Source organism: Cyprinus carpio, chromosome A20 (genome assembly GCF_018340385.1).
Source record: "Cyprinus carpio isolate SPL01 chromosome A20, ASM1834038v1, whole genome shotgun sequence".
NCBI lineage: Eukaryota > Metazoa > Chordata > Actinopteri > Cypriniformes > Cyprinidae > Cyprinus > Cyprinus carpio.
In genome coordinates, this window is record NC_056591.1 from 18,968,717 (window position 1) to 18,990,463 (window position 21,747).

General features: G+C 36.5%; 3 protein-coding genes and 1 long non-coding RNA gene across 8 annotated transcripts in view; 3 read left to right on the forward strand and 1 right to left on the reverse strand.

Annotated features, from left to right (window-relative positions):
* Nucleotides 1–8,827, forward strand: part of LOC109067953 (visinin-like protein 1) — a 26,105-nt gene extending 17,278 nt beyond the window's left edge. Inside the window, exons 3-4 of the mRNA XM_019084830.2 lie at nucleotides 6,892–7,107; nucleotides 7,670–8,827. Of these exons, the coding sequence (XP_018940375.1) occupies nucleotides 6,892–7,107; nucleotides 7,670–7,867 (414 nt within the window). The 3' untranslated portion in view covers nucleotides 7,868–8,827. The remainder of the gene's footprint in view (nucleotides 1–6,891; nucleotides 7,108–7,669) is intronic.
* The window catches only part of LOC122148998, an 18,775-nt gene extending 5,582 nt beyond the window's left edge, over nucleotides 1–13,193 (reverse strand). Inside the window, exon 1 of the long non-coding RNA XR_006162779.1 lies at nucleotides 13,037–13,193. This is a non-coding gene — a long non-coding RNA (uncharacterized LOC122148998). The remainder of the gene's footprint in view (nucleotides 1–13,036) is intronic.
* sf3b6 (splicing factor 3b, subunit 6) lies at nucleotides 10,284–11,719 on the forward strand. Its single transcript, XM_019084831.2, has 4 exons — nucleotides 10,284–10,452; nucleotides 10,919–11,037; nucleotides 11,168–11,306; nucleotides 11,394–11,719. Exons 1-4 carry the CDS (start codon nucleotides 10,423–10,425, stop codon nucleotides 11,481–11,483), a joined length of 378 nt encoding a protein of 125 aa, XP_018940376.1. The 5' UTR covers nucleotides 10,284–10,422; the 3' UTR covers nucleotides 11,484–11,719.
* The window catches only part of LOC109082094 (tudor domain-containing 6-like), a 19,128-nt gene continuing 9,538 nt past the window's right edge, over nucleotides 12,158–21,747 (forward strand). For 2 of the 5 annotated variants that reach the window (XM_042777997.1, XM_042778001.1), the window contains exons 1-2: nucleotides 12,159–12,439; nucleotides 17,568–21,747. The exon at nucleotides 17,568–21,747 is cut by the window's right edge and continues 1,260 nt beyond it. In XM_042777997.1, coding sequence (XP_042633931.1) covers nucleotides 17,613–21,747 — 4,135 coding nt within the window. In that variant the 5' untranslated portion in view covers nucleotides 12,159–12,439; nucleotides 17,568–17,612. Of the gene's footprint in view, nucleotides 12,440–12,470; nucleotides 12,605–13,260; nucleotides 13,323–17,567 lie in introns of those variants that run through there. The other 3 variants (XM_042778000.1, XM_042777998.1, XM_042777999.1) reach the window with 3 other exon arrangements.

Below are 21,747 nucleotides of genomic sequence, written 5' to 3' on the forward strand. Positions count from 1 at the left end.
CTTCTTCTTTAGATTTCTTCAGATTAGCCAAATAGGTTTTGAAAATATGTAGTTTTGCACTTCTATAAGAAGTTATGCCTTGAATGTGTTCTAAAAGCAACTGTCAAATTAATCCAGGTTAAAGATAGTTCACCCAAAAATGAAAATTTAATGTTTATCTGCTTACCCCATTGTTTTTATGTATTCTCAAAGCCGTGATTCCCATCCACTTACATTATAGGACTGACAGACTGCACCGGTTTCAGTTAAAAATCTCTGTTTGTGTTCTACTGAAGAAACAAAGTCACCTACATCTTGGATGCCCTGGGGGAAATCAGATAAACATCCAATTTTCATTTTTGGTTGAACTATTCCTTATATTAGACAAGCAGTGAATGATGCTTCATTCACTCCACTGTTGTGCATATTCAGGCATTTGATTCCACTGTGCAGAGTCCAGATACTCTGATATCCTAGGCTGTACCTCAGTGAAAAATCCATGACTTTTGCATTGTTAAATGGCCTGCATTAGGAGCAGTGTGACGGGGATAGTGTAGACTGGCTGGCGGGACAGAGGCTGGTATCAGCTTGTGCTCTGATTACACAGGCTTTTATTGGCTGGACCCTGTCTGCAGGGTGTTTCTGTGATCGTGCAGTTTGCCTCACATTCTACATCAGTTTAATTCAACAGCTGTGTAAGGGCAGGTTGTCTCTCTCTCACTCTTGCATTCTCAACAGGAGTCTCTCTCACCTTCTGTTTTGCTCTTCTCACTCATTTATTTTTTATTAATTTAGCAATCTAAAGTGATATAATAATAGCTAATAAATCAGGGTTCAAACCCAGTGTTACAGTTACCATCACAGATCTTTAACCAAGACTGCCCTGTCCTCTCAAGCAATTTTGAAAATGTGTTCTTAGATTAAATAGTCTTAAATTTGTAATTACTTTGGTGTCATATTTATTTAAAGTATGTTTACAGTATGTATCCATACATCAAAGGAATTTCACGCAAATATGAAGATTTGATTGTCAGTGACTCCCTATTAATTCTTTCCTCTTTAAAACACACACAAAAGGAGATGTTAGGAAGAATGTTTGAGCTGCTCTGTTACATACAGAAAAAAGTGGATAGATGTTTATAGTGTCAAGCTCAAAGCATATACTATCATTTCAATTCAATTTACGTTTATTTGATTAGCGCTTTTCATGCTAAAAATCCTTGCAAAGCATCTTCACAGAAAATTACGTTTTCTACATTAGATTTAGGAGAAGCTTATTAGTGGTGGTGACTATGTCAAAGTGATGTCCATATCGCAGAAATCTACAGTAAAAATCATACAGTTAGTTAATGACATGCATTCGAACAAACAGTGAACACCATATTAACAACAATGATTATATGTTGCAATCAAACTTATAGCAAAATTTGAATCAGGGTTTTCATCATCTGAGGTCCTCGGAGGGGTTGGCACCATTTCTATGGTCGGTAAGTTTTTTAAAAGACATATCAGGCTGCATTTATTTAATAAAAAACCAGTACAGTAAAATCAGTAATATTATGAAAAAATGCATATTTTTAATTAACATTTTAAATAATTGTTTTTATGTAATTTATTCCTGGATTTTTCAGCAGCGATGATTCCAGTCTTGTCACATGATCCTTCAGAAATCATTCTAATATGCTGATTTTTTGTGTTTAAGTTATTATTATTATTATTATAAATGTTTAAAATGGAAATCTTTTGTATCATTATAAATGTCTTTAATGTCACTTTTGATCAACTTCATTCAACATTGCTGACCAAAATATTATTTTCTTTAAAAACAAATCATACTTACTGACCCCAACCTCGAAATGTGTGTTACACACAAATTGTATGATTCTTTACTTTTATGATACTTTCCGGAACTTATAAACTACCATCCACTTTCCATATGGAAAAGAGCAGATCAGACAGTCTGCCTAACATCTCCTTATGTGTTTCACTGCAGAAAGAACAATTATTTGGAAAGTCATGAGGTTGAGTAAATTATGGCAGATTTGTAAATTTTAGTTTCCTTTAACACAACCAGTTTTCTGTAAAACAAAGTTATGAAAAACACAAATAAGCTGATGTAATATTCTGTATTGTCTTGAATATGGCAAATTACTGTTTATCTCCTTTATGTACTCATCAGATAACAACAGATACTTGGATCTGGATCAGGTGGCATTCCCATTTGATAGCATGTCTCCTGACAGAGTACACATGTGAAGATCTATTTCTACATTCGGATGTGCTTGGATCCAAAAGAAAGTAAAAAGAAGAAGTTGAGAATTTCATACAGCCATGCCCTAGATAGTTACTAAAAAAAAACTATCTTTTACATAACAAAACAATTCATAACCTGCCAGATTTGCACGGAAGAACTTAGGGAGGGGGCTTCCCAGCACAGCAGCAGCTCTCCAGTTCTTTGTTTGTTTTCTTTTGCTCTCCTCTACTTTGGTGAAGGGCAAGGCCATATGGAGCAGAAGGACCAGCCCCATGAGAGAATCATTTTGCATGTGTGCAGGGTACATCACAGTGTGCATTACTTCCTGTCTCATCTCTCTTCTAAACCCAGTGCCAGTCTGGAGGGCCTTATGACCGGACCTATGCTATCCCAGAGGGTTTCTGCTTTCTGGAGAAGTTTGACAGTGTGTGAACTCTTTGATATATGAGAGCTCGCTGCATCTTCACAGGGTGGTGCTGTGTTCGATCATTTGATTTTGTGCTGGCTGGGTTCTGATGAGATCAGAGGCCACTGCCATCCCATCAGCCTCAGCTAGTGGGTTTGTGAGTAGGTGTCTTACGTTCAAGTACAAACCCGATTCCAAAAAAGTTGGGACACTGTACAAATTGTGAATAAAAACAGAATGCAATGATGTGGAAGTTTCAAATTTCAATATTTTATTCAGAATACAACATAGATGACATATCAAATGTTTTTAAACTGAGAAAATGTATCATTTTAAGGGAAAAATAAGTTGATTTTAAATTTCATGGCATCAACACATCTCAAAAATGTTGGGACAAGGCCATGTTTACCACTGTGTGGCATCCCCTCTTCTTTTTTATAACAGTCTGCAAAACGTCTGGGGACTGAGGAGACAAGTTGCTCAAGTTTAGGAATAGGAATGTTGTCCCATTCTTGTCTAATACAGGCTTCTAGCTGCTCAACTGTCTTAGGTCTTCTTTGTCGCATCTTCCTCTTTATGATGCGCCAAATGTTTTTCTATGGGTGAAATATCTGGACAGCAGGCTGGCCATTTCAGTACCAGGGATCCTTCTTCTATGCAGCCATGATGTTGTAATTGATGCAGTATGTGGTCTGGCATTGTCATGTTGGAAAATGCAAGGTATTCCCTGAAAGAGACGACATCTGGATGGGAGCATATGTTGTTCTAGAACTTGGATTTACCTTTCAGCATTGATGGTGCCTTTCCAGATGTGTAAGCTGCCCATGCCACACGCACTCATGCCAACCCCATACCATCGGAGATGCAGGCTTCTGAACTGAGCGCTGGTAACCAACTTGGGTTATCCTTGTCCTCTTTAGTCCGGATGACATGGCGTCCCAGTTTTCCAAAAAGAACTTCAAATTTTTGATTTGTCTGACCACAGAACAGTTTTCCACTTTGCCACAGTCCAATTTTAAATGAGCCTTGGCCCAGAGAAAATGTCTGCGCTTCTGGATCATGTTTAGATATGGCTTCTTTTTTGACCTATAGAGCTTTAGCCGGCAACGGCGAATGGCACGGTGGATTGTGTTCACCGACAATGTTTTCTGGAAGTATTCCTGAGCCCATGTTGTGAGTTCCATTACAGTGCATTCCTGTATGTGATGCAGTGCCGTCTAAGAGCCCGAAGATCCCGGACATCCAGTATGGTTTTCCGGCTTGACCCTTATGCACAGAGATTGTTTCAGATTCTCTGAATCTTTGGATGATATTATGCACTTTAGATGATGATAACTTCAAACTCTTTGCAATTTTTCTCTGAGAAACTCCTTTCTGATATTGCTCCACTATTTTTCGCCGCAGCATTGGGGGAATCGGCGATCCTCTGCCCATCTTGACACTGCCACTCTGAGAGGCTCTTTTTATACACAATCTTGTTGCCAGTTGACCTAATAAGTTGCCAATTGGTCCTCCAGCTGTTCCTTATATGTACATTTAACTTTTCCGGCCTCTTATTGCTACCTGTCCCAACTTTTTTGGAATGTGTAGCTCTCATGAAATCCAAAATAAGCCTATATTTGCCATGACATTTCAAAATGTCTCACTTTCAACATTTGATCTCTATTGTGAATAAAATATAAGTTTATGAGATTTGTAAATTTGTACAGTGTCCCAACTTTTTTGGAATCGGGTTTGTATATGTGCATAGTATACATCTATTTCTTTCTACAATACTAGTTGGGGTTACACTAGAAAAAAAAAAAAAAAATTTATATGGTCAGTATTTTGTCTGTTTTTTCAGTAAATCTAAATCATTTTAGTATTTAAAATCCTTAAAACCAGATAAATTTATTTGAGAAGCATGAGGTATTAAAGGGGTATTTCACCCAAAAAGTTGATGGTAGCCACTGACATCCATGTTATGGAAGAAAAATACTATGTCAGTAGCTACCATCAACTGGTTGGTAAGGTGAACTGTTTGTTTAAGACCTATTTACAGAAAATGTGTCTTGAATTAAGTTTTGGTTTTGATACTGCAGTGGCAAATATATGAACTTTGTTACATATACAAAAAAGTAAATGTATCTTGTTTTAAAGATATTTAAATATTATTATGGCAAAGCAAGACAAAAAACTGATTAAGCAAATTATTAATTCATTCATTCATTCAATATTTGACTTACCGGTACATTGTTTAAAATCTTTTAGCATTTATATATTTCATGTATTTTTTTTTAACCATTTTTTACATAACCAAATAAAGTTAAATGGGTCTTACAGGAACATGTTTAGCATAAACATGATGTTATGTGATGACATTTGGACCCTCTTGTCCTTTAAAAGATGAAGAAGAGTTTAAAGAAAAAAGATGCAAAACATCTTTTCTCAATAGCAGATTCTGGGAATTCTGGGAAAACGTCTAATCTGTCTCCGTAGAGCACTATGAGATATTCAGCTCCATCATTAACCTTCTTGAACCCCCTGAAACACACATAATGTCTTGGTAGGGTCTTTCCATTGACTTATTTTGCTTTTATACTGAGGTAATGACATTTTCTATCATCCATCCCAATCCTAAACACACAAACATTTCTGCATATTTATATTTTTAAAAAGACATGATTTAGTATGTTTATTATTTTGTTTGAACCGGTCCAATCCATGAGGAACACTGCCTGCTCCCCACTATGTAAGTGATTTCAGTTTTTGCTGTCCTTGTGGCACATTTGGTACACACTCACACACTCTTTTCTCTAATTTGGTGAAAACTATGAGAATCTTATTTCCCAGTCTTTGAGAATGGCATCTGTTCCTAAGTGCTCAGAATTTATTATTGGCTTAATTCAGCTCTGTCATCACACTCCAGTGATTCCATCATTTAATATTAAGCAGTCCAATAACTCTACACTCAAATTTGAGGTTAGATAACATTTAAAACATTTACACTGGCTTCTCAAATATCTAGTGATAAATTAGCAATTTTCAGCTATTGATTTTGCTAAAAAAAATTAAATAAAAAAAGCCTTAATGCACAGTATATTTACAATTGCTTTTTGGCTTATAAAACATGCTATATTATATCTGTTGTCAGTGGTGCATATAAATCTTCATTTACTTGAGTCTCTGCAGCTAATTTTTGCCCTCATTCACTGAAAGGGTTACAGTATTAGAAGGGGAATGATGCCCCCTTCAAAGAGGAGCTGTGTGCTGCTCTTGTAGTGGCACAGACCGATTACACAGCTCATGTCCGCATTGCAGCCCTTTCTGCAAAGAGGCAGGCACTGTGCTGTGCGTTAATGGCCTTAGTTAACACACACATACATATGCTCACCCACCCACCACTAAAATATCCTGCATCCAGAGTTAAGTTGGGACATTCTAAAATGCTTAACGTGAAAAACGCTTAACGTGGCTTAATGTACTAATACAGTGATATTAACAGACCAAACTCACTAAACATCATACTAATAAAGTATACTATCTACAAAAAATCAGATGAGCCCAGAATATGAATGCAACGCATTTAATAACACGTTAAGCCTTTTCCTCTGATAGAAAACCGTTATAAGAAAACGGTTAAGTTCCTGTTTTTAGATTGATCCAAAAAAAATAAAAATAAAAGATGAAGCAGGTTTTTAATGTGAGAAAATATAAAGCTGACCTTTTCTGACAAACAGAAATAACAGTCATTCCTATTATGCAGTACCTTTTTAATGTACAATACAGTTCAAAAGTTTAGTTGGTAAGATCTTTGAATGTTTTTGAAAGATGTCTCTTATACTCATGCATTTATTTGTTAATAAAAGTTTTAATTTTAATATATTTTTTATTTGAACATGCACTTTATTCCTGTGATGGCAAAACTAAATTTTCAATAGCTATTACTGTTGAAAGAATCAATATTGAAAACAGTTTGTTTTTTCCTCAAGATTCCTTAATTAATTAAAAAAACATTTATATTCAGTTTTGTAACATTTTAAATCTTTAATGTCAATTTTAATCAATTTAGTAAAATTTGGACAAGCTCAGAAACTGCTTACACGAGGGGAAGCTTGAAATTCATTTACATTTTTTAAACTGTCTTTTGTTAATAAGATCCAGGCTTTTGTTATTTTAAAGGCATTTTACTTACATCACTAACCAGGAATGTGTATTGTCAATAAAACAATATGGATTACACACTGATTAATATATTTTGTTCTTTTTTCAGTTTTTCCCTTATGGTGATGCCTCAAAGTTTGCTCAACACGCTTTCAGAACCTTTGACAAGAATGGAGATGGCACCATCGACTTCAGAGAGTTTATCTGTGCCCTGTCCATCACATCAAGAGGCAGCTTCGAACAGAAACTCAACTGGGCCTTTAACATGTACGACCTGGATGGAGATGGCAAAATCACACGAGTTGAGATGCTCGAGATCATTGAGGTACTTGATTCAGGTTGTTCTCCTGTTTACTTGCATAAAGCAATGATTAATAACTTAAAAAAAAATCTTATTTCATGAATTATTTCAACTTTGCCATTTCTTTTTTTCTTTTTTTACTAATTAAAGCTCAAGTCATAACAGCCTTCTAGAATAAGCTAGCTATATTATTTTATGTATTTATATTTACATACTCAAAATTTCTACCCAATGAAATATTTCAGAGAAAAGTCACTATTCATTATGAGAATGCTCATAGATTTATATGATTTTAATTTACTTTACTTTTCCAGGTCTATAAATCTCACCTTTAAAATTAGGCTAGGTTTTCATGACTATAGGAATCCCAAGAAAAAATAAATATCTTGATTTTTAGTCATTTTGGATTATTTTATTTTATTTTATTGGCCTCCCTAGAAGATAAACTGTGGTTCTATATATGGAGTGATTCGCCCCCTCGTGGTCAAAGAGAGAGTTATGTTGCCTTTATCACCACCACAGCTCAATGTGTCTCTGACTCCCCAAAATAATTTAATCCATATTGTTCTGTTTTCCTCATTTAAAGGCAATCTACAAGATGGTGGGGACTGTTATCATGATGAAGATGAATGAGGACGGCCTGACGCCTGAGCAGCGGGTCGACAAAATCTTCAGTAAGATGGATAAGAACAACGACGACCAGATCACATTGGAAGAGTTCAAAGAAGCAGCAAAGGGTGACCCGTCCATTGTATTACTGCTGCAGTGTGACCTGCAAAAATGAGCGTCTCAGAAAAGAGCCAGGGACTGCACAAATGATTAATGTTCCATTCAGTTTGCAGCTATTTCCACTGATAAAAAAATTGCTTGGACTACCTTTCAATGAATCCGCTTCCTGTGTTTGAAACACTTGTGTGCATGAGAATGTTCTTTGCTAATGAATTTCACATACGCACCCACATGAACACCTTTACACATAAAAATACATTCACTCGCACACATACAGACCATGCCATGCACAAATAGAATATTTGAATATATTATATGAATATTAATATACATATATATATTGAGTAGGCAAAATTAACTGCAAAATGTGAAGAGTATGCAAAGTACCTTCTAAATCCACTAGGAGCTTGCGCATCACTGATGTGCTGTATTAAATCAAGCTACTATTTATTGTACTGATGCTAGCTATGTGTACCATATACTGTGTAATGTCAACCGAACCGATTCTTATGGTAATCGTAACTGTTCCGGATTTACCCACTCGTCTGGATGGACAAAAAGATAAGCTTATGTCCACTGAACTTTTCCCTTCAAATCTGCTTGTACTGTTGGCGAATATAAATGTAGTGTTTTTGCATGCCACTAGATTTGCCTTAAGAGCACTTCCCTTATTTGCATCCTGCATAAAGAATGAAAACAAGCCTTATTTAAAAGAAATATTAGAGATGTGAAATAGAATTAGAAGGATAATTCATTGGTTTTGCAAAGATCTTTGATGCATTGATGGGAAAAGGCTAGTTCACTACACCTTTTATGTCTAGCATGTACATCACATGAGAGGGATTCAGTGTGGCCGAATGTAATCCGTGAGAATAATTCAGCGACTGAGAGCATACATTCATTCTCATGGTGGAAATATTATGGCATTAAAAAATATTCCCATATAAAACCTACAAGCTGTGCAGTTTCAGAATGTCATCAAATGTAATAAATTGCATATCAGTGTGCAGATTTATATGGGGCCTGAGCATGGAATGAATTTATGAAAATAATTTTTAGGTTTAAAGTGATATAAAATCTGGACAGCCAAGATGTCCAAGACTGTATTTATTTCTACTTTTTACATAATGGTTTTAAAGGAGAACTCCACCTGAGGGTTTTAAAGGTTAACCCTAAAGTTATTACTTTTTAAATCCTGACATTTGCACCAACTGCACATTTTGAGCACCGACTCGATTTCTAAATATGCACATTTCTGTGCATCATTTGAAAGTACATTATGCCAGTGTCAAGAGCTTTACACAAGCATTGTAATGTTTACCTACATAGGCACCGCACCAAATTCATGCAATGGCAAACTTTTCCAATTTAAAAGTTATTTTGTACATGTAGCATGTATTGTGCCCCTGATGCCATGGCTGATTTTTTTTTTTTGTTGTGGTTTTGATTAATTGGATGGTATATTTGTTGTGTTTTTTTTTAAATGTCAGAGTTTGATTTGAAAGGATTTTGGTAGTCAATATGTAGATATTGAAATGTATTACCTGCAATGAGTAACTTTTATGCAGCCACTTTAAAAAAAGAATATACTTCTACTGTAATTTAAGGAAGAATCTGAAAGGCTATCATTTTAATTAGAGAATGAAGAAACACCTGTAATATTTCTGCAAAAACATAAGACGTCCGTTAGATGGCAGCAGAGTGTTGAATTCTTAGGACATGAGGCATAGCTATGCATTTGAGATGTATATCGTATATATCTATAACGTGAGCGGCTAAATATTGAAACATTCACGCCGATTTTGGTGGTTTTTGTTGTTTATTTGCCGATCAGTTGGATGCATTGTTCCGTTTATTAAAATGAAAAATTGCTAAGTATTAAATATATAATAATTTTCTCTCAGCTATTTTCATTTTTTATATTGCCAATGTATCACTTAAAAATATACATGAATAAAGAGCAAATGAAAATGTAGAAATAGAAAAAAAATATTAAAAATAAAAATATAAAAAAAAATATTACAATTCGTTAAAATATATTGAATTCTATAACAAAAATTAAAAAGGCAGCACAGGTGTTTCGTCTTAAGAGATTTTGAGTTACTTGAGGAAGAAATTGCTTGGATATATAAGCTTGCAAAAAAAAGGTGCTTTTGATGACTGAATTTACTACGATTAATATGAGATTTGGCAAGGAGCAATAAAATATTAATAATAAAGTATCAATTTCTTGTTTTGTTCACGTTATAGAAACCAAATAACATCCTCAAAACAAGCAAAATCAGTTTTTGGTTAATAAATAAATAAATATATCTATAATAATTGCTTATAAGGACAAAAAAATAAGTCCCGTTTTGCTAGGAGCACCAAAAAAGAGCAACTTTTGTCTGTCTAATATTTTTAGAATGAAACCTGAGTGGAATCGCTGCTTGACGTCACCTCAAAGGAAACTGGCCACAGCCTTCCCGGAAAGACGTCATCGCACTGCGCCGTCACGCGTTGCAAAGTGCGCAGCTACTTAGCTCGTGCTAGTTGCTACTGATTCTTACTGGTTAGGGCTTTTTTTGGATAAAGTTTGAGTTTGTTTTTTTTTTAAAAAAAGATCCAGCCATGGCGATGCAAGCAGCTAAACGAGCGAATGTAAGTCCAGATTTGGTTCAAATGATCGTGATGTTGATAGTGTAGGGCTCAAAATGGCTAACCAGTACTTTAGAGATTATTGTTTACAGTTGTTTTCCTGGTCTAAACGTGATCAGTTACCTCTAAGACAAAGAAGTAAGAGTTATTGCTAGTTGAAGATTAAATATATATTTCATGCTTTTGTATTTTTACGATTGGACGTATTTAGGACTCGAGTGCCCTCTCTTATGTAGAAAAAAAGTCAAAACGTTTAACTTAACGTACCATATTCTGCGTCCATGTCGGAATTCGTGAATTCTTTTTCATGTCTTTTTAAATGTCATTCGAAGCGCTTGAGAACGTTCAAATTCTTTAAATAACTGTGGTTTGTGTTTTAATAATCTTAAACTGTAACATTTGATGTATGTGTTGAATCTAATCTAATCGAATGTGTATGTTAATATTTCTCTTTGTTGCCATGTTTCAGATTCGTTTACCTCCAGAGGTGAACAGAATATTGTATATTCGTAACCTTCCATACAAGATCACCGCAGAGGAGATGTATGACATCTTTGGAAAGTATGGGCCAATTCGTCAAATCAGAGTGTAAGTATCAGGTCTATTTATGTACAAGTATTCTTAACAGACACTTTCATTTAAAGAAAGTACTGATTGTGTGATTAATGACGTTTATTTTTTGTAAGCTGAATAACTGATTGTTCTGTGATTGTTTTAGTGGGAACACACCAGAGACGAGAGGGACAGCCTATGTCGTATATGAAGACATCTTTGATGCCAAAAATGCTTGTGATCACCTTTCTGGATTCAACGTCTGCAACAGATACTTAGTTGTATTGTATTATAATGCAAACAGGGTGAGTTTAACTGTTTTTGCCTTTGATTCTAACATTAACTTTATGGTATGTGAAACTCTGTTACCTGTTTTTTTTTTCTTTCCTTAGGCTTTCCAAAAAATGGACACAAAGAAAAAGGAGGAGCAGCTGAAACTTCTCAAAGAGAAGTACGGGATAAACACAGACCCACCGAAATAGTCAACATTTTATTATTTCTGTTGTTCTTTTATTCTTTATTGCACCCGTACCCTTCTCACTTCAACCCTTTAAGTGATTTTTACTATTACAAAAAGAACAGTGTACATTACTTGGCCTGAAGTCTTGTTATATATTGATCTAATGTCTTTTTCAATTAGTTTTCTGTTAATATTGAATAAAGTGTCGTTTGTTCATCAGCATTTGTTTTATTAAATCAGTGTTTTTCTTTTTTAATATATTTGCCTGGTGTCTTCTTTGCATTATACATGTAAACTAGTGCATAGTAGTTATAATCAGCTAGATATTACAAATTAAAATACATAATGAACAATGACTTGACTGGTTAACATTTTGGATTCACATTTCATTGGTAATCAATATAATATTGCATATAAGTTCATATACTGTATATTACTTTTTTAAAAGAGACTTTTTGTTTTAAATTGCATTCTCAGTAACTGCATTTATATGATTTTGGTTATGCAATTACATTAAAGTTGTTTTAGAGATGAGTGGGGGGGAAAACATTAATCTGAAATTAATTTCATTACAACATCATCTTTATAGTAATACACTACAATAATAATGATTCAATATCTTGCGTTGGATTAGGATTTAAACTTTGTTGAATATTGTTGCCGCCGTCTTTGAATGAACTTCCGTCTGACCATAAATCAGCCAATCAGGAGAACGCGCGAGAACGAGGCGCGAAAGCAACTTTCGTAGCATCTAGTTAGTATCTCTTACTTTCTTCGTTAAATGATCGGATATAGAAGTAGTTCGTTTCCCCCGATTTTCGTATAACTGAAACTTAGTTGTTTGCTGAAACTAATATAAGTATCAAGGGGGGGAAATTCATTTTTTGGTTCTTAGCCATTAATCCTCATCGAGGCCACTCAAGAAGCCAAGATGTCGTTGGACAACACTGAGATAAAAGCGGAATATACCCTGCAGTGGTGAGTGTTTGTCATAAAGGTTTGTTTGACGTAACGTTAGGCTTTATCTATTAAACGTGTGTTGATTGAAATGATCGACATTTGTCGAAATGGTTTCGTCACGTTTTAGGCGTTCGTAAACTTTGTAAACTTGGTCACAACTTTGAAACTATGAATGGTTTATTGGTGAGTTTATTCGAATTTACTTAACATTTTGATGGGAGTAAGTTAAGCCGTAACGTTACATTTATGTAGAAGTTCGCGTTTATGTGCAAGAGCCAATCCAGTTACTTGCTGCGTTTTATTTACGCTGTGAATAAATGTCCTGACAGACCTGACGCGACCTCATCTAAAGTCATTTTAGTGAATTTTCAAAGGTTTGTCAAAACCGACAGCTGACGCCAAATACGAAGCTGAAGGTTACTGTACCATTTTAATTTTATGGAACAATGTATTTGACATACAAGGCTATACATAATTACAGTGACTATATAATGTTCTTTTTTTTGTCAGTGTATATCAGTTAACGATGCTATATATGTTAGTGATCCATTATGTGAATTTCATGTGTTGGCAATCAGAGCCTGCACCTGTTGCCTGTAAACTCCTAAACCTCACCTGTGAGAAAAGTCAGTTGACCGACTCCTTCCAGCACATTTTCTAATTACACTTGAGTCATTTTATACTTTTAACGTGTACTCTAGCTCAGGGGTTTCCAACCCGGCTCTTGGAGAGCTACCGTCCTACAGATTTCAGCTCCAACCCCAATCAAACACCCCTGAACCATTTAATCAAGGTGTTCAGGGATACTTGATAATTACAGACAGGTGTGTTGGAACTGAAGTCCGCAGGATGGTAGCTCTCCAGGAGCAGGGTTGGAGATCCCTCTAGCTGGTACCTTGAGGTAAACTACGGGGTAATTTTAATTCTGTCTGGAGTCAGGTGTGTTTATCTCTCTATTTTTTTCCTTAGGATTATTTTTTTTTTATTTTTTTTTTTTTTTTTTTTATTTATTCTTCTAATTTTTTTCCAAGGTTTCGGGGGCTTTTGTGGCCCTTAACATGCTCAAAAAACTCTTGAAAATTGGCACACACCTTGGAATCGGCGGCCATTAGGGCCGGGCAGAGACTGATACACGGGCGTGGCACAGGGGCTCTACAGCGCCCCCTGTAATATTGAGGGCCATATATCATGCATACTTGCACGTATACATATGAAACTCGGTACACATGTAGATCTCATCAAACCAAACAACTTTCGCACTGCATGTCATAAGCTCCGCCCAACAGGAAGTTGGCTATTTAGGGTTTTGTGAAAAACACATGCTCTGGAATTTGATATACTCCTCTGAGGAACTCCACCCGTTTGCCACAAAACTCGGTGAACATGATCTCAAGACATTTGGGATGCTAAATTGCGAAGATATTTTTGATATCTTGAACGGTTTGTCCGTGGCGAGGCGTTGAAATTATGGCGAGAAATGAGGTGGCGTTGAAATTAGTTAAAATTAATATACATTACCTGAGTTTGATCAAACTTCATCGGTTTGTTCGATGTATGATGCCGATCGCATATATGTGACTATTAGGAGTCAAAGTTACAGCGCCACCAACTGGCAGCAGGAAGTGTGTCACTTTCAAAATGCTTTGAATTCAGCATCTTATTTTTACTCGATTTGCTTCAAACTTCATCAGAATAATGACAAAACACGGCCGATGTAAATCTCTTGTGGGGATATTGATATCTATATAGTGTTGCCATGGCAACGTGTCAAACTTGAATATTCTGTTCTGGTGATTTTGAGGCAGATAACATGCTCAGAATTACATAAAACTCAGAACACATATCAGTATTAATGATAGCTAGACAATGGCAAAAGCTCATGAAAGGGCGTGGAGGAGCCACTCTATAGCGCCACCTTTTGTCAAAAGTGAGTGGGTTAGTTTTAGCTACAGACACCAAACTCAGTACATAAATTGTTCTTATCAAGACGGACAACTTTCTAATTCACAGTCATCAGCTACGATGAACAGGAAGTCAGTTATATTGATTTGAATATGGATTTTTGGAAAAATATAGCTGTGAATTAATGCATACTGCTCAGAGGAGAATTACAGTATACACCAAACTTTGTCTATATGATGCCAAAACATTGAGGAACTTAAATTGCTAATGGATTTTTGATAGCTTGAACGGTTTTTTTGCCATAGTGATTTATTGAAATAACAGTAAAAAAAAAAAGTAAACATAAATTGTCTTATATTTCTTAAAGTGCAGCTTCCAAACACTTCAAAATTTTTATATATAGAGGATAAGTCATTCTGGGCAAATATGCATAGTTTCATGACTTTACAATGCTCTATGGATAAATGGTTAAATAAAAAACCTGTCAGTCATCTGATCTCACTCTGAGGCCAGTCTCTCTGTGTGAGAAAAAGGAGGGGGCTGAGTCACTCTGATGACTCTGCCATTGCCCTGTGAAGAATGTGTGTGCGCTGAGTGTATGTTTAATCGTTTTTTGATGTTACAAAGGTTATTTAGTCAGAAGCAATGAGCACTTGTATTTTTCTTTGACAGCATTAGATTTATTATTATGCTTTCACTTTAAGAACCAATCACGGGTTTAATATACACATGCCTTTTATTTCTGAACTGTTAACGTTAAGACATATGCCTAACCGACTGTGATTACTAGGATATTCCCCAAAACGCGCATTTAGATGTAATTATGTATTTATTGATTCATGCACAAAAAAAAGCGGAAGATAGCTCAGTTTAGTATTCGCGCGTGCGGCTGTCTGTGTGCATGCACGCGCTTCAGATGTGTGCGGTGAAACACACAGCGCTCGACTGTTCCGCGAACAATCCCGAGCGTCTTATATGCTCACCTTGTGCCTTATACCGAGTCCTAATCGGTGAGTTTGAACGAGAATGCAGCCGTTGACGGACATTATGTGAAAATGTAGACAGTGCCAAATAAGCTGCCTATTTATGTAACAGATATCTATATTGTACGTGTGCTATCGATGAATCGATCCATATCGATGAATCAATACATCCCTAATATATCAAACGTAAATAACTGCATAGACATCACTGTTTAAAACTAAATATTGATTAATCGTTTTTGATGTTACAAAGGTTATTTAGGTGGGTTTTTTTTAGGTGCTATCGATGCATCGATCCATATCGATGAATCAATACCACCCCTAATATAGGCTGTGTGTGTGTGTGTGTGTGTTTCAAACTACAACTGCTACTACCACGAAAATAATTATATATATATATATATATATACATTTCAATAATGTCATAGGTCAGTATTTAAATGAGTTTGAAATTATTATTATTATTATTATTATTATTATTATAAACCTATGCAATTATATATATATATATATATATATATATATATATATATATATATATATATATATATATATATAATTGCATAGGTTTATAATAATAATAATAATAATAATAATAATTTCAAACTCATTTAAATACTGACCTATTACATCCTGTGACATGAAATTTATCTGAATTTACACAAGCTCATGATGTAACAGTAAAACAGATAAGCTCACAGATGAAGACCAAGCTGTAATGCCGGCAAAAATATTTTACAAATGCTTATAGATCAATAAAATCATCAAAAATTCTTTGCACGGCGTGCATCATTATTAGGCACTTGATATTCAGATTATATTTTCCAAGCACATATATATATGCCCTTTTGGAAAAATGGCTCTTAACCAAAAATAAAAATTTTGCTTTTTGGGTCAAAAAAGGTTCCTGACCCCTGTTCCAGAATCTGGCAGTAAGTTTGTAGAGATCATTTTTATTCCATCTTCTATTCTGAAAAGTCTTAATTCTTAATTCTTTTGCAGTTAACTTGTGTCTTTTCTCCACCTTTTTTTTTTTTTTTCAAACTCCACTGTCCCAGTCAGCATTTTTTTTGTCCAATGATCATGTCGAAATTTTGCAATTTCTATATTGCAATAGTTTTGAATAATTCTCATGGGGATTTAATAATTTTTGACTTTTCAGTCCGAGTTAAAACTCTTTTTTGGCTCATTTCATCTGTAAAAAAAGCCTAATAATTCTGCACACCTGAATATAAGGAGTTTTCTCTCTTCCAGCCTTCATGGACAATTATATATCGCTCATAAATGATTAAATACACAATTAATGGTAGTTATTAAGATTGATGTCATTGGGAATTGGTAAAATGTGCTTGGAAAAAAAAATCTGAATATCAACATGCCTAATAATTGTGCACACAGTGTAAATCAATAAAGGTTTTAGTAACACTTTATAATAAGGTCTAATTTGTAAACATTAGTAAATGAACATGAAAAATATATTTTCACAGAATTTATTAATGTTTGTTGATTTTAGTTCACAGTGCATTAACTAATGTTAACAGATATTTTTTTTTTTAAGTTTTGACTATTAACTGACATTGACATGCAATATAATTATTGTTCATGTTAGTTAATCTTAATAACTGAAACCTTATAAAAAAGTGTTACTAAAGTATTGTGTATTGTTCTCTGTGTGTGTCTTTCATAGTCTTGATGGTTTGGATTAACCCTTTAATTGCCGAATCCTTAAAACCAGACTGCCATAGAGTTACTGTAAATGCATGTGCCCGCTGGGCACAGTTTTCCTGATGCCACCGGGGCGGGCGTTTGCACTGATGGCTTGAGCCCGCCATCGCTGCGCGTGCAGCTATATAGGAGCAGGGTTGGAGATCCCTCTAGCTGGTACCTTGAGGTAAACTACGGGGTAATGTTCATTCTATTTATTGTCTTATGCCATGTTTAGTGGTCTATAACTTTCTTTTCCCTTAGTGGTATATTTAATGTAACCTTGAAAAACCTAAAACAAATTCTATCTTTGATTCATATAAATTGTAATCTAAATTCTTGACATTGGTTGTCTTAAATTGTTGGATATTTCTTGTCTAGTGTTGTACAAATTGCAATTAAAAAAACATTTTTTTTTTTTTTTTTTTTTTTTGAAAACTTGTGTCCATTTTATATCAACTATTTACAAAAGTATAGAGTAGTGTAAGACTGGCCGTTTTTATTTTTATGGAACGGTATTCATTTTTTTTCTTCACACTTCCTCTCTCTATTTCTAGATACACCTAGACACCTGGAGTGAATGAGTCACAGAAGGGGCCACCATGTGTTCTATTCCAGGACTCCCATCAATGGGTTCAAATGTACCTGTACTCATTACCAGACTAAACCTGAACCCAGCATGTGTTCTGGTAGAGTTTTGGGGGAATTTTGATCAAGACAGAAAATTTGCATATCAGCAGCTGAAAAAGGAGATTCAGTACCCCAGAGAGGGTTTTTGTGAATCGGATGGAAATCCTGGTGACTTGTGTCTCGTACGAGTGTATGAAACATGGTATAGAGCCCGTATAGTGTCCAGAGATACTGACGAGTACAGTGTGTTTTTAATCGATGAAGGCAGAACGCTGCGTGCCACTGTAAACACTTTAGCATGGGGCAAAAGTGACTTTTTCTATCTTCCCCCTGAAGTTGAATTCTGTGTTCTTGCCAATGTCCTACCACTGTCTCCTGAAAACAAATGGTCAGCAATGGCCTTAGAGTTCATGAAGACCTTCTGTGGTCGAAGAGTAAATGCCACTGTACAAGATGTTCTGGTGCCTCATCGAACATTCCTACTAGACATTCCTTGTCTGTCCAGACAAATGTTTGAAATGGGCTTTGTAAAGAAGTTGTACAGTGATCGGTTCAAGGAGTTTGTTGCCAGATCTTTGCAGGCCAACAGTGGGTCTGGAGAACCTCACAGAATTTCTTCCATTAGGACCAAACCAATTGAGATCATCGAGCAAATGGAGAAGCAGCAGGCCTACATGTATCCAGAGCTGCAGACCGATACTGTTGAGACCGTTGTGGTCACAGAAGTAACAAGTCCATTTAGAATATTCTGTCAGCTTAAGGTTTTCTCTCAGGAGCTGAAAAAGTTAACTGACCAGATAACTCGGTATTATGAGGGAAGAGTTGGATGTAACTTTGCAAGACTTGAGAATCTAGGCAGCCCGTGTGCATCAAGAGCAAGTGACGGCAAGTGGTATCGGTCTGTGCTGCAGCAGGTCATGTCTGCCAACAACGTGGTTGAAATTTTGCAGGTGGATTATGGGAAGAAACAATTTGTACAAGTTGAGAATGTCAGACCACTTGCCCCGGAATTCTTCAGGATGCCTGTTGTAACGTATGTGTGCTCCCTTCATGGAATAGCCGACAGAGGTATTGGCTGGACGGCTTCACAAATCGATTACCTGAAATCTCTCCTGCTCAACCGCACAGTGATTGCCAAGTTTCAGTATCAAAGCCTTTCTGAAGGTGTCCACTATGTCACATTTTACGGAGAGGAGAATACTAACATCAACAAATTGTTTGAACTGAAACAGAAATGTTCACTGGACTCTATGACCCTTACAGACTTTGCTGTTCAAAAGAGCCCATTATCTCAAAAGAGCAAGATTTTGGAGACCACCAAGGCCACACACATCGATGAAACCTACTCTGACCTTAAAGGGAATAAGCCAGTCTTTTTCACAGAAAGTCTCACACCTAACACTTCACATGTGGCAGTTGTACAGCATGTTGAGAGCCCTGGAAAGTTTTGGATTCAAACTCAGCAATATGCCGATGAATTCAGTCAGCTAATGAATGGCCTTGGAAATCTGTACGGTGATCCAACAAGCACTGAAGGATTGATAAGAAAGCCTGTTGTCGGTCTCCTTTGTGCAGCTAAAGCCCAGGATGGTGTGTTCTATAGAGCGGCTATCTATAAGGTAATTGACAAGACAGCAGAAGTTTACTTCCTTGACTATGGCAATACAGAACTTGTTGATTGTTTCAACCTCAGACAGTTGCCTCTGAGATTTCAGCAATTGCCTGCTGTGGCAATAAAGTGCTCCCTCTATGGCATTAAATCCAGGCTGAAACATTGGGACGAGAGGGCTACATTGTTCTTTTCGAAACTCGTTAAAGACAGAGTACTTGATTTGCACATACAAGACAAGCATCAAGACACTCACATGGTCCAGTTAGTGGATCTGAGTTTAGATGGAGAAAATGATGTGAGCAAGTTGCTGTGCAGTGCAGATTTTGCAGACAGTGAAAAGAGCTTTGTGGATAACTCTATCACAAGATCTTGTGGTTTAAAAACTACACACACATCTTCTGTATTCTTGACAGGAGCTTGGCATCAAACGCCTTCCAGTTCTTCTGCCATAACAGACAGTGCATCTGCTTTCAAGGAATACTTGTTTCCCATTGGAAGTTCACTGGAGGTGACTGTATCCTACATTGAGAGTCCAAATGATTTTTGGTGTCAAAAAGCCAGAAATGCAGCATGTTTAGAAGTTTTAATGCAAGACATTCAGCGTTTCTATGCTCATAGTAAATTTCAGCCACCTTTGGAAGCAGCTTGTGTTGCCCGTCATCCTGAAACTGGGATATGGTACAGAGCCTTGGTCATTCAAAAGCACCAAACGCCTCATGTTGATGTCTTGTTCGTTGACTATGGACAGACAAAGAAGGTTGCTGTTGAAGATCTTCGAAAGATCACTCCAGCATTCTTGAAGATGAAAGGACAAGCCTTTCGATGCAGTTTGTATAACCTGATCCAACCACTTTCCCACTCAGCTTTAGACTGGAACCCTGAAGCCACAATGCAGTTTCAAGAGTTTGTTGACACAGCAGCGTCCATGAATGTGCCCTTAAAATGCACCATATTTGCTGTAATGTATGACTTTCAGAAAGTTGTGTTCAATGTGGTAGACTTGGAGACCCCATTCCAAAGCATTTGCAATCTCCTTGTCCAAAAACATCTAGCTGACCGTGCACCCTCTAAGAAAGCTCCTCTTCCACCCTTTCGTCTGGACACCTACTATTATTCTACACATGGAGTCAAGACTGGATGTGAAGAGGAAGTGAGTATCACCTGTGTGAAAAGTGTCACTCATTTCTTTTGCCATCTTGCCAGGAATTCGGAGGAGATTGAGAAACTTTCAAACAAGGTCAACTTCCTATGCCGTCAGCTAGAGGAAACCAAATGTCCTCAGACTTTTGGAACAGTTTGCTTTGCAAAATACACAGATGGACTTTGGTACAGAGGCCAAATAAAGTCTACAAAACCATCAGTTGTGGTCAATTTTGTGGATTACGGTGACACATTGGAAGTAGATAAATCAGACTTGCTGCCGGTTCCAATTGAAGCAGGAGAAATTATGTCCATCCCAGTGCAGGCAATTGAATGTGGGCTTTCAGATATGCCCGAAGATGTGCCATGTGAAGTTAGAAATTGGTTTCAAAATTTTGCGGACAGTCATTGTTTCACTGCTTTGATCGTGGCAAAAGACCCAGGAGGAAAGCTTTTGGTGGAGCTTTATGAGGGAAAGACTCAAGTGAATGCACTGATCAGACAGAAGTTTCACAATGAAATCCATAGAAATGAACCAAGTGCATTCAAAGGGTATAGTTCAAAGAACAGAAGTGCACAAAGTGGGGCAATCCATATGAAGGAAAGTTCCAGTGGTCTAAAGCGAGATTTTGTTCATCAAGTTCCGCAATCCCGTGACAGTTATGCACCACAAGAAGGTGACGTTGAATCAAAACAGCCACGGAGCAAGTTGGGATTCCATACAGATGGTAGACAAGAACCGACAAGAGATTTTGAGACATTGCATAATTCCCAGAAACAACATGAACCGCAAAGAAAGTCCAATGATAGAGCTGATGTGTGTCACCCATGTACATCTGACAAAACTGATGGTGTTAAACCCAAGTCCCAGGCTCTCCTTAATGAATCAGCACTCCCAGTGAAAGTAATAAAACCAGGTCTAGAAGCTGAGGTATTCATCTCTCATTGCAATAGCCCTTGTAGCTTCTTTGTTCAGTTTGCAACTGATGAGGATGGCATTTATTCGCTTGTGGAGAAGTTGAATGCTGACCAATCAAGGTGTGCAAACATTGATCCCAGTGATATTCGTGAGGGAGACTTGGTTTGTGCAATGTTTCCTGAAGATAACTCCTGGTACCGTGCAGCAGTAAGAAAAAACATTGGTGACACCGTCAACGTTGAATTTGTTGACTTTGGAAACACGGCTACAATTTCTGTTTCAAAAATATGTCGTCTTGATCAATCGTTTGCTCCGTTTCCTAGGTACAGCATCTGCTGCTCTGTACATAAACTGAATGTTGAGAGTGGAGACCAAGAACTTGCACCCAACTTCAAACGAGTAATTGAACAAAACTTTGAAAAGGTCATGTGCACAT